This window comes from Cuculus canorus, chromosome 21 (assembly GCF_017976375.1).
Source record: "Cuculus canorus isolate bCucCan1 chromosome 21, bCucCan1.pri, whole genome shotgun sequence".
Lineage (NCBI taxonomy): Eukaryota > Metazoa > Chordata > Aves > Cuculiformes > Cuculidae > Cuculus > Cuculus canorus.
Genome location: NC_071421.1, coordinates 5,529,738 through 5,542,070, shown reverse-complemented (window position 1 = coordinate 5,542,070; position 12,333 = coordinate 5,529,738). Strand labels below are relative to the sequence as shown.

Sequence of the window (12,333 nt, the reverse complement as noted above, 5' to 3'; positions counted from 1 at the left end):
TAACAGGTATATGGTTTGAAAATGAACCTGCTTCCTTGCACCGGTATTTTCAGTCTGCCAAAGCTGACAAACTTTTTCTTCTGAAAGAGAATCCTGTTGAACACCTTTCTTTTTCTTTTAGGAGTCTACCCTGAAAGCCACAGCAGGGCAGAATATTGTGTGTAAGATTAGAGTTGATAGTTTGTTTCGTCCTACAGAGCTCCCCACTGCAGTGGAAATAAAGCCATGTTTTCCTTTCCCCAATCCCCATCTTACTAGCCCACCTTCACCACCCACACATTTACAAGCAGCAGTCTCTACCTGTCTGAGTAAAGCTAAGAGGAAAACCAATTGAAGCCCTGCAGACTTTTCCCCGTAACAACTTTCCCAGACTGTCTGGCTACAATCTGAAACCCTAAGAAATTCCTGCATTTTCAAATGAGACATAAGTGACCAGCGTAACTTTTTCTAGCACAGAAAAATATTCATTTTATAGTTTTGTTAGAAAAATGTAACATTTCACGTTTTGTCAAGAAAGGCAGCTGAAAGCAAAAGGACATTTCAAGGCACAAAGTATCGATAACTATATCTGACAGCCATTTTATGTATCCCGAAGGATGTTCAACTTGTATAAAATCATCAGTGAATAAAACCCAAGACTAGATACTGGGGATTCAAGCTCTCTGTCCCAGTAAGAGCATTATATACCCACCCCAGCTTTATGCAAACCACCACAGCTAGCACAGGGAGTTACGGTCATAAATCTTAAATAATACCACCAAAAAAAGTCCTCAGGAACTCCCAGATGTTTCCTGGGCATGTATCTGCATAAAAGCAGGCTAAACTGTATTGTTTAAGGGCAGTCCATAAGCCTGTTAAAGACAGCTTGTGCAGGAGTATTTTGAGTGGTTCCCTTACTAATAACAGAGAGGATGCACAATACAAGACTTGGAGGACTGCAGAAGCTGCATCCGTTCACACATACAGAGGAGGGATTTAGGAAGAAGGAGGAAAGGAGAGTACCAGGACTACAAAGAGTCACAGCGCTTAATATCTCTGAGATCTTCTGGACTTACTGCAGGAACTCATCTGTCTAAAATCAGGGAGGCAAAGAAATGTAAAATCAGATCCTCTTCTGTTTGTTCGGTTGGCAGGTTTTGATCTGTCAAGAATGGACATGGGAAGAGTGGAAGGCCAGACCGGGTGAGGGAAGCATCGTTTTTGTGGTGCAGAGTGGACCTCAGTATGGCTGCTGGGCTGCCTTGCTTGAGTCAGGCCATGGTGGAGGGGCATCCTGCTGCTCGATTGACTCGTAGGTGCTGCGATCCCGGCCTGCACGGGTGACACCTGAATGGAAAGGGAAGAGATAAAGCTTGGGAAAAAAAAGCGAAACCACAACAACTGAGTCCCCTGGAAGAAACCAACAGCTCAGGAGCACACTGCATTAGCTGCTCTCCCAGCTCCTCCACACCCCTATTCTGTGACCCTCGCTACACAGGCAGGAGATAAGAAAAGTCATCCTTCCAAAGGCAAAACAACTGAGACACATTTAAACACACCAATTAATTCTCTAAGAACTGCTCTCTTAGTAGCCATATGGCTATGTGAAAAGCAGGACCTGCAACACTACACAGCAGCATTACAGGCTCCCATAATAGTGTATTTCAGCAATATCAAGTTTATGAGATCTAGTGGAAAAATGAACAGACAAAACCAGAAGCAGCAGGAACCATGGCTAACTGACAGCAGAGATTTAAGAGCATGATTCATCCATGAACCACTCTTCCCAACAACGCAGCTATGCCTCAAGCGTGCCACACCACAGCACTAAATTTGAATCCAGCAGTGCTCCCAATCGCACTATGAACAATTTGCCTGTGGTATGAGACTGACACAAAATAGTTTTATTGTCCAAGGGATGAGTAGGGAAAAGAGAGACACAGCATGTGAGCAGACAGCTCTTTATCTATAGGCCAAGCATCTATGATGGCCAGAAAGCCATGTAAATCAGAGGTGGGCACCAAACCATATCAGAGGCTTCTTTTTAGCAGCAAGGATGCTGCCAAACAACCTGTCTACAAAACAACAGCACAGTTTCTACTGAAAAGCTTTGAGAGAAAGACAGTTCAGGAGAGGATATGAAACCGCAAAGCATCTGAATTCCAACCTGTGCCTGAGAGAAGTCTCTCAGACAGTATTGTGTATGTGTTGGCTGGAAAGAAGGAATACTCCAAAGTGAAGGGATGAACTCCCTGATGACACCTGCACGTCCCATAGGATACAAATGTCCAAACCCCACTACAAGCACAGCGAGCAGCTACTAAAAAATGACACAAACATGACCCACAGCAAGGCACTGCAGGCCTTCTGATCCAGTTCAGACAGATCTGTCTGGCATTTGTACAAGCAGCTGATGGAGAAGGCGCCAATATTCCACTAACAGAGAGATGCAAATAGCACATATTGCCCAAGTCATGGTTTCCTGCCATGGCCTCTCCTCCTTTACAGGAAGCATTATCTTCCTCCCTAGCACCAAAACAGCACAAGTGACAGCTTTCAAACACTGTAATACTATTCTTTGTCCTGCATGGACTTGTTAGGAAGGCAAAAAGATAACTGTGCAAGGGTGCTGGTTTTGCCAGGGTGAGGTCCTACACAGAAAACAACTCCTGGCAGCTGCCTCAGCATGATCTAGCACCAGGCATGCTTGGCAAAGAAGCTGACTGAGATCCAGAACATCCAACCACGGCCCCTTATCTCCGTCAAGGCTGTCACATTATCATTAGCAAGTACAACCAGGAGAAAAATGAGAGTTTCCAGGCAAAGCCTCTCAAGGTGAACATCAGTCCTATTTTCTAGGTGAGGGAATGGAGGTCCAAAGCAGGTAGCTTAGACATGTGAGGCCCAGAAAAAGCATGGAGTTAAAAATCCAGCTTCTTTCCCTCTCATGCATAACCCAGCTAGATGGGATGCTGCCTGTACTCTCCCCTAGAAGGAAAAGAAAGGGTTGGCAAACAGAGAAGGACACACAGAGGCTTCCAACAAGCCCACAGAAATGCAGCAGGAGGAAAAGCCTCTCAGTTTTATTGAATAAGAGAGACAGCTGTGGTATCAGTACCATTGTGGGTAAAATAGCTGTCAGACCAGGACTCCAGGACTGCAAGGCAAGAGAGCAAGCATTTAAATTGAAGGCCTAAGACACACCAGAACAACAAAATGAAGAACAGACATCAACAAGCGAGAGAGCATCTCCATCCCTGGAAAGCGGGGCAGAATTCAGCAGAAGGGTCCAAAGTGCAAGGCAGCCTCCCTTGAAACCCAGAAGAAGAGACCCACACTGATACGAAGGCAGAGGAAGCATCCTACCTATGTTAAAGATGTACTCTCCTCCACGCTCCCGATACATTTGGTACACCAAATAGCAGGACACAGGTTTGAGGAGCAGGCTGAAGATGGACATGCCAAGACTGAAACGCTTCAGATCACTGATATAGTATGGAGGGTAGAAGACAGAGATGTGAATGATGTCTGTGAGGACTGTGAGCAGCAGGCCAGTCAGGAACTGGAAACAAAGAGAGAATGGGACACGAACTGAATAGGGGATTAACCACTATGAGCAACAGTCAGTTACAGCATATTTTGTGCAAGATCCATGGTCACATAACCGTGCCCTTACCCGGCTTTCACACATTGCTAATCATTGACATTGCCCCAGGTAGACAGAGATTCCTAAATGAATAATCTTCTATTTTGTGCATTTTCTTCACATCTGTCAGACATCACCTCAGTATCTCTTTCATGTTCAGAGAAAGGTTTTATAAAGCCCCTCCGATCCAACCATTTTGAGTTCTGCCCTGGCATTACAAGTTACAACAGCATGTAAAAAAAAGTAAGAATCAAGCGTGCCTCACCTCTGAGAAGCAAAATAAGTGACTGTGAATGCTTCTCACTGTGGTTTACAGCACTTACGGATCTATGTGTGCTCTTAAAAAAAACCCAAAACAACTCCAAGAGTGAATCTGACTTGTTTCCTGCTGTACTGGGAACAGCTGAAAACCATCACTGACTCAAAGAAGTTGCCTCTACCCTCCACCCTCTCTCTGAGCAGCCTTGTGGAGGCAAATACCCTCACACTCACCATCATGATGGCATCAATGGAATCTCGCTGCACAATGGCCCAGATCCCCACCGCCAGGACACTGAAATTTCCCCAGGCATAGGAAGCTGGAAATATGTGATTCATGCACCCCCTGCCAAATAAGACATAAAAAAATCCCAGCCCACATAAACAATAAGCCTGCACAGTTCATTTGCATTCAACTCTGTTCCCATACAAACATCTCACTCCTAGATTTTGGATCTTCTTGCACACAGACAGGTACAAATAGCGAGATTCCCCAGGAATGTCCCATTCCCAATCTGAAGGAATACCCTCTTCTCACGCAGGCCGGGGCAGTCACCAATCACTCACCACACTGTGAGCAGCCAGTGTACCAGAATGATGGCCTATGGAAAAAAAAACAGAGAGGAAGGCATGTCAGCAAGTTGAGAGAACTCTGGAGGATCAACATGAAATGACACCATCTTTTTCCAAGGAATGGGTGGAAGAGTGCCCTGGACTTATGAACCACTAGAGAACAACCAGGACAGTGAAGACACAAACCCATTTTTCTCTGCTTTTGTTGCTGAGTATTTCCTGCAGTGCTGTGCCGTGGTCATTCATTATTGTTGTCATCTCTGTCGACAGCTGATTCAGGATCCACTTAGTCTTTTCTAAATGGGTTATTGATTTTGGAACTCCAGAAGAGTTTGTGTAGAAAGCTGGACAATCTGGTTCACACTACGCAAGCACAGTTTATACGTGACCAATCTGGCATCGCATCACCAAGAAGTCCGTGGAAAGTCATGCCTGTAGCTCCCAGCAATTTCACTCCAGTCCTCATTAAATCTTCATTTTGCCTCCTTCCAATCTGTTCAGAGTGGTGGTTTGACCTCACCACAACATTAACAGACCTGAAGGCATCTTCTAGGAGCGTGAGAACCTGAACTTCCCATAGCATACAGCTCCTTTCACTCCCAGCGGAGCCACCAGGCCCCAAATGCCGCTAGTGCCCTAAGCAACAATACAATAATGCTGTCACAGATTCTCTACTTTGCAGATGTCCTTAATGATCCTGATCCTTGTACTCAAGAGGAGAAATCCAAGAAGAAAGCATCTTACTGTAAAAAGTGACGCAACGATTCTCTTCACCAGTACTTGACGTATCAGTAACCAAGGAGACATACCCTATGTGTTTATTAAGACAGCAAATGAGAACAATAATACAGCACTTCAGTCTTTTTCTGCACCTATAACCATGTGCACACTCTCTTTGGAGCCTGCTGGCCAATCACCAAAGGGAGATCACTCATATTCATTCTCTAAACAAGAATACGGAAGATAGGCTCTATTAGCAGCCTCAAAAAGAAAGGCTGAAGCCTGACATATTAGCGAATCCACGGAAAATAGGCATTCTTCCATGTTTTCCAGCTGTAAGAAAGGCTCCCGTTTGCACTCATAATGACCTTGGTATAAAACCAAAAACCTACCACCAAACCCCCTCTGAAGCATTCCCCAGTAGTCCCACAATTAAAAAAAGAAAATTGGGAAATGAGTCGTTAGCAAAAGGCTGAATTCCTGGGTGGATGCAGGAAAGCTGTATGTTGATCGGAGCACTGAGACACTAAAAAAAGTATTAAGATCCACTGACATCCTGCTGCGCTCACTGACTTAAAATGTCTATCCATGCCATAACTCGATACAAAAATAGTTGCTGGAGAAGAGAGTTAATAACCAATGGATCTGTGACCCGAGTGAAGCACAGACAGGGAATCAACAGGAGTGATGCAGCTGCTGTGGCTCACCCTGCTCTGCCAAGATATCTCGATGAGATGCCTTTAGATAAGATCGAGCTCCTACTTCACTGCAGTACCCCAGCACATCTGTAGAGCATCCACCCTGAGCAGCTCAGACTTTGTTGTAACTGCAAACACTGCTTAAACAGATTTTTATTAATGATTTCTTGTAATTGTTCACAAAAGCCTACAAAACACTTCACCACCACCCCCTACTTTCCCTTCTCCCAAACTGTACCACGGAGACCAGGCAGAAACTGCTAATCAGAAAAATACAAGATGTTCTTGGATAAGAATGGAGACATGCAAATAGCATTTACTCAAGAGACTATCACAACATCAGGGAAATTCTTAATTAGGTAGTATTTAATTGCATGTTACATACCCGCAAGACCCCTCAAGGCTCACCAGTTAACATAATTAGGCAGTGGGGCTTTTTTTTTTTATAAAGCTGTCTAGATTAATACTGAAGTTATTAAATTATGAAGCATGCCTAGCCATCAGCATAAAAATGAGGTAAACTAGAGCTGATGGTATGAGGGACTGCTGAAATAAAAACAAGGCATTCCCTTCCTGGTTATTAGTCCAATTTACCTGACAGTTCTTCAGGGCACTATCGAATAAGCTGGTGGTCTTGGTATGCTTTAACATAGAAAATGTAGTGTTAATGAAAAGCATTCGTTAAAGCTGCAGTCACTGTGTGAGATTAGATAATTTGCAGGCAGTCTCCTGATGAGACAGCAGAAGCATTTACATTTTTTCCATCTGTTCAAGGACCTCAGTCTGTACCTAAGAGAGGCATACATTTCTTCTTTTGAATAACTCCTACGATTTGAATCACTGCTGAGAGCAGAAAATAAGAAAGGTGGGACCTTTGTCCCCTCCCCTTCTGGGCAGAAGGATGAGCATGTGATTAAAAACATCCCATTGGAAATTGGGGAGATCCAAGGGGAATTCCTAGCTCCTCTGCAAATCCCAGCATGTGATAGAACTAATTGCCAAGCATAAAAAGAGTCTGGGTCTGCCTCGGTCTCATTAGATGGGAAACTCTTTGGAACAGGAACTCACTCCTTTAAACATCCTTCAGCACAAAATATAGCATGAGGTTAAAGTTGAAGATTACATGGTCCCAAATAAGAATTATTGTCTTGCAGGACTTCACTTTTTCAATTTCACTTAACTTTTATTTGTTGAGAGGGAGCTCAATTACTCTGTGAGCGACGTATTCACCTGAGGATATACCAACCAAAATATAGATCAGAGCGGCCACCTGTGAGTGAACCACCAGTGAGGCTGCTCCTCATTTATTATAACGAAGTGACAGTAATGAGAGTGCTTAGGCAGCAGAGAACAAGCTATCCAAGGGGGCTGCTCTGGCTCTATCCTTAGAGATTTTTAAAAGCTGAATTTTGAGTCGAGCTATTTGATCTAACTTTGAAGTTATCGTCGCTTTGAACAGAAGGCTGGACTAGGCGACACAGAGATCTCTTTCCATCAAATGTATTCTATGATTTTGTGACCTAGCATTTAAAAATCACTAGCGCAAAAAACCAACGTTTCCAGGCATATGAATTGTAGGGCTTTGTCCAGGCTTGATCAAACTCAAACTTTGTATTTTGAAGCTCTGCATACAATCATACTAGGTATCAAGCATTCACTGCAAAAATATGGCTATGCTGCTTCCCACATGCTTTGGCAGCATTACTACTAGAGCTGAGCTAGTAGATGCTGTTTCATGAGAATCATCCTCATCCATTCAGGGCAAAACCCGCTACATTAATTTTATAGCTCTGCAAGCAGCTCAAGGAGTGACCTCAAGGCTGAGACATTGCTATGTTTTGGCACAAACACAGCTGAGTCATGCAGTTTTATAGGAGCTACTCCTATCACGAGGCTCATGGTTTTAATCTCACAGAAACAGAAAACAGATCGTGCCGATGAATAGCAGTAGTGTGTGTGTTATTTCCAGTCCCTTTCGGAATAAGAATCTTTCCCACCTTTGCAATAAGTTTCAGGGAAGCAGGCCCTAATTCAGGAACAGTATAAAGATGCAGGTTCGATTATTAACTCTGTATTCCCAACTCTTCAGCCCCAGAGCAGCACTGGCACAATTGACAACAAGAAATTTCTTAATGCTGAAAACAGTTTGCCCAGGACAAGCTCACACTTATCTACTAAATGATTAGGGAATGGTTATCTGAAAGAAGAGAAGAAAGGCAACATTTTAGTTGTGTTGTCCTCCTGACTCATTCATTCAAGAAGTCTGTGTTTTTCAGCTTCTCTGTCTCCACCTCCATGGTAAAACATGTATTTCACATTGGCAAACTTTTTAATTAAGTGTTCTTATTTTTTACTGTTGTTTTAGCATGGGGGGGGGGAGGGAAATCAAACCAATTTAAAAAACAAAGCAGAAGGCAAGATCTTTTAATCTTCCTAGTGCCCTGGGAATCACACAACAGTCCAAACTTGTCAGAGCAAAGTATCAGTTTCCAGGATATAATATAATCCACATGCCAGGCCTTGAAAATTCCACTTGCTTACTTGCCTCTCACAAGGAAAGCTGCTTTTCTTGGTGAACTACTAAGAGGGGGAAACATCATTACACGAATGCCAAGCTTTTATTTAGCATAGCCATGCAAAAGCCTTCTTATGCAAAGCTGAATTCATAGCAGCAGCTGAGAAAATATTGTCCTCCCACCTAACCTGCAGGCAGCCTGTTCCAAGGGCACTGCTCACAGCTTTATGAATCAATAGCAGAAAAAAAGCCTGATGTGGTTGGTGATGCTTTCATTATCTGAGCAGAGCTTTAAACAAAGCAAGCACCTGAGAAACCTGCCATACCAAACAAGATCCACAAAGTAGTGAAGCTGGATAAAAGCACAAATACCCAGAAATCTCAGAGCTCTGAAAATATGAAAGGCAAAAATAAAATAGAGGGAAAATTCACCTGTCTGGTATTAGGGAAGGCTTAAATATCAAACACCAACATCAAAAGCAAAATCACGATTTTAGAATCCTTCAGCTTCTCCACAAGGATGTGCTTCTCCCCAAAAATTTGAAAGGCATAACATAACCATGGCAAGTCCTTTATTTCCCACTTCTTTGCTTACCAGATATTCACTGAAATTTTCACATTTCCCCCAACACAAGCCTCACCAACAGAGATGCAATTTCAGTTATCTACCAGACAATAACCCTGATGTGAGGGATCACCTTTCTAAGCTATTTTGCCTGACAAGCCCAAATTTTGTCTCCTCGGGATCTCATGTAGTGCTTATCCTGAATTAGCTCTAGTCAGCTGAGCTGGAGATCTCCATGGACATCGGTTAATAATCAGCTGTTGTCCCAGCCCAGTCCTCCAGCACTTGCACCGCTGCCGGTAAGGAGAAACCTCAGAGCTGCTGCCTGCGGGTCTGAATGACCCAAAGCTTTCACAATACTTGCCCATGTGATGAGGAAGGTTTCGGATCATAGAATGGGTTGGGTTGGAAGAAACCTCAAAGCCAATCCAGTTCCAATCCCCTCAATCCACCTTCCACCGGAGCAGGTTGCTCAAAGCCCCATCCAGCCTGGCCTCCAGGGATGGGGCAGCCGCGACTTCTCTGGGCAACCTGGGCCAAGGCCTCCCCACCCCAACAGGAAAACATTTCTTCCAAAGATCTCATCTAAGTCTCCCCTCTTTCAGCTGAAAACCATTCCCCCTCATTCTGTCCCTGCACTCCCTGATCAGGAGTCCCTCCCCACCTTTGCTGGAGCCCCTTCAGGTACTGGAAGCTGCTTTAAGGTCTCCTTGGAGCCTTCTCTTCTCCAGGCTGAACAACCCAACTCTCTCAGCCTGTCCTCGTATAGAAGATGCTCCGGCCCTCTGGAGAAGCACCAGTCTCTCCTTCTCAGAAGTGTCCACGCCTGACAAGGCTCTGTACCAGGTGGAGAGCTGGGCAGTGTGCAGGAGTGAGCAGGGCAGGAGGGAGAGGACAGCAGTGTGGGACAGAGAGGGCAGGTCACCAGAGGGCAGGGCAGGAGAGAGGAGGGCAGGAGAGAGAGGGGACAGGGCAGGAGAAAGAGGGGACAGGGCAGGAGAGAGAGGGGACAGGGCAGGAGAGAGAGGGGACAGGGCAGGAGAGAGAGGAGGGCAGTGGGCAAGAGGAGAGAGGGAAGGCAGGAGAGGAGAGAGGAAGGCAGGAGAGAGTATAGGGCAGTGGGCAAGAGGAGCGAGGCGGGCAGGAGAGAGAGGAGGGCAGGAGAGAGAAGAGAGTAAGAGGAGCGAGGAAGGCAGGAGGAGAGAGGGGAGGGCAGGAGAGGGAGGACAAGGCAGAAGAGAGAGAAAAGGGAGGGCAGGAGAGGTCAGATCACCAGGCAGCAGGGCACCAGCCCGGGTCGGGCCCCCTCCCGCCCGTACCTTGATGCTGACGGCCGGCAGCTCCATGGCGCTCGGCGGGGCCGCCCAGCGGGGCGGGGGGAGCCGGGACACCGCCCCGGGGGCAGGACGGAGCCGCTGTCCCGGCGGGGGGAAGGGATCAAGGGCTCCAAACCCCATCCAACGTGGCCTTGAACACCTCCAGGGATGGGGCAGACACAGCTTCCCTGGGCAACCTCTTCCAGTGTCTCACCACTCTCATGGTGAAGAAATTCCTCCTTATGTCCAGTCTAAATCTGCCCCTCTCCAGGTTATACCCATTGCCCCTCATCCTATCACTACAGCCTTTGTAAACAGCCCCTCTCCAGCTTTCCTGTAGCCCCTTCAGGTACTGGAAGGTCACTATAAGATCTCCTCTGAGCCTTCTCCAGGCTGAACAACCTCAACTCTCTCAGCCTGTCCTCGTACAGGAGGTGCTCCAGCCCTCGGATCATCCCTGTAGCTCCTCTTGACCCCTTCCAACAGCTCCATATACTTGATGTCAAAGAAATTTTCCAACGAAACAATTCTATGATTCTCTGAAGCTGCAGACCACAATGAGGTCTCCCCTCAGTCTCTCCTCCAGGCTGAGCAGACTTTAGCTGCTCCTCATACAGCTTCCACTCTAATCCCTTCACCAACTTCATGCCCTTCTCTAAATGCTCTCCGGTAGCTTCAGATCCTTTTTATCCTCGGGCACCCAAAACTGCACCAAGTGCTCAGCGTGGGGCTGCACCAGTGCGAAGCAGAGCAGGACAATCCCTTCCCTCGACCAGCTGGGAATGCCATGCTGGATGCACCCCAGGACGCTGTTGGGCCTTGGGTCGAGGGCTGCTCTGACCCATGCTGTGTTCAGTTCTGGGCCCCTCACCACAAGAAAGATGTTGAGGCTCTGGAGTGTGTCCAGAGAAGAGCAAAAAGCTGGTGAGGGGCTGGAGAACGTCTGACGAGGAGCGGCTGAGGGACCTGGGGGTGTTTAGCCTGGAGAAGAGGAGGCTGAGGGGAGACCTTATTGCTCTCTACAACTACCTGAAAGGAGGTTGTGGAGAGGAGGGAGCTGCGCTCTTCTCCCAAGTGACAGGGGACAGGACAAGGGGGAATGGCCTCAAGCTCCACCAGGGGAGGTTCAGGCTGGATATCAGGAAAAATTATTCACAGAAAGGGTCATCACACATTGGAACAGCTGCCCAGGGAGGTGGTAGAGTCACTATCCCTGGAGGTGTTTAAAAGATGAGCAGATGAGGTGCTCAGGGACATGGTTTAGTGGCAGTAGTTGGACTCAATGATCCAAGAGGTCTTTTCCAGCTGGGTGATTCTATGATTCTATTCTATGCTTGCTGCCACAGGAGCTGGTTTCTGCCGTGTGCCTCTGTGGTCGAGGGAGCACGTGGCAAGTTCTCGTCAGACAGTTGTATTCCAGACAAGGAATTCCAGACAAGGAATTATACAATACAGGTGTATTGTACAGCACCTGTTTCCAAAAGGGAAAGCCACTATTGGGTTAAAAGTTTACCTGGATGAGTTTGTTGGCTCCAAACACCCAGGCAAACAGCTCCTTCCACAGGAAGAGCAGCTGGGGAGGGTTTGACGGTGCACTTGGACTGCAGTCATAGCCTAGGAAAGCTGATGCGTGCGTAGGACTTAGCAGCTTTCTAGATGAAGAGAAAACTTTTGTGCACACATCAGTACTGTGGCAAAAAGGTGAGGAGTGGCAAAGAGACTTGATAAACCGCGGTATAAAAGCAATTGCATGGCGCTAGCTCTGCTCAGCTGTATTGCACAATAACTGAGTCGAGTTCAGATCAGTCTTTGAGGCTGAACGCCGGAGTCTCCAGCCATGGAGCTGGAATGGGTGGCAGGTACTTGGTTCTTTGGCTTGGGAGTTTTCCCTGGAACTAGGTGACTGAACTCTTTGCCTGAAAGTCTGGTAGAAATCACAAGTTCATCATCTTCCATTCTGAAAGCAAGCTTTTAGAGCAAGGGAAGTTGACAAGTGACCAACCCAACCCCATACAATTCAGCTGTAACTTACCCTTTCCTGTCCAGTTCGCAGTAGCAGTCTT

General features: G+C 46.4%; 1 protein-coding gene across 3 annotated transcripts; it reads right to left on the bottom strand.

Annotated features, from left to right (window-relative positions):
* Positions 1 to 27: 27 nt before the first annotated feature.
* On the bottom strand, positions 28 to 10,333 carry AGTRAP (angiotensin II receptor associated protein). 3 transcript variants are annotated; one of them, XM_009562361.2, is made up of 5 exons: positions 10,274 to 10,333; positions 4,451 to 4,485; positions 4,118 to 4,229; positions 3,346 to 3,541; positions 28 to 1,326 (listed from the first exon to the last, which is right to left on the bottom strand). In XM_009562361.2, exons 1-5 carry the CDS (start codon positions 10,298 to 10,300, stop codon positions 1,220 to 1,222), a joined length of 477 nt encoding a protein of 158 aa, XP_009560656.2. In that variant the 5' UTR covers positions 10,301 to 10,333; the 3' UTR covers positions 28 to 1,219. The 3 variants fall into 3 exon arrangements, with proteins under 3 accessions (XP_009560656.2, XP_053941810.1, XP_053941811.1); XM_054085835.1 differs by lacking the exon at positions 10,274 to 10,333 and adding an exon at positions 4,643 to 5,236; XM_054085836.1 differs by lacking the exon at positions 10,274 to 10,333 and having other exon boundaries at positions 4,411 to 4,484.
* Positions 10,334 to 12,333: the final 2,000 nt, after the last annotated feature.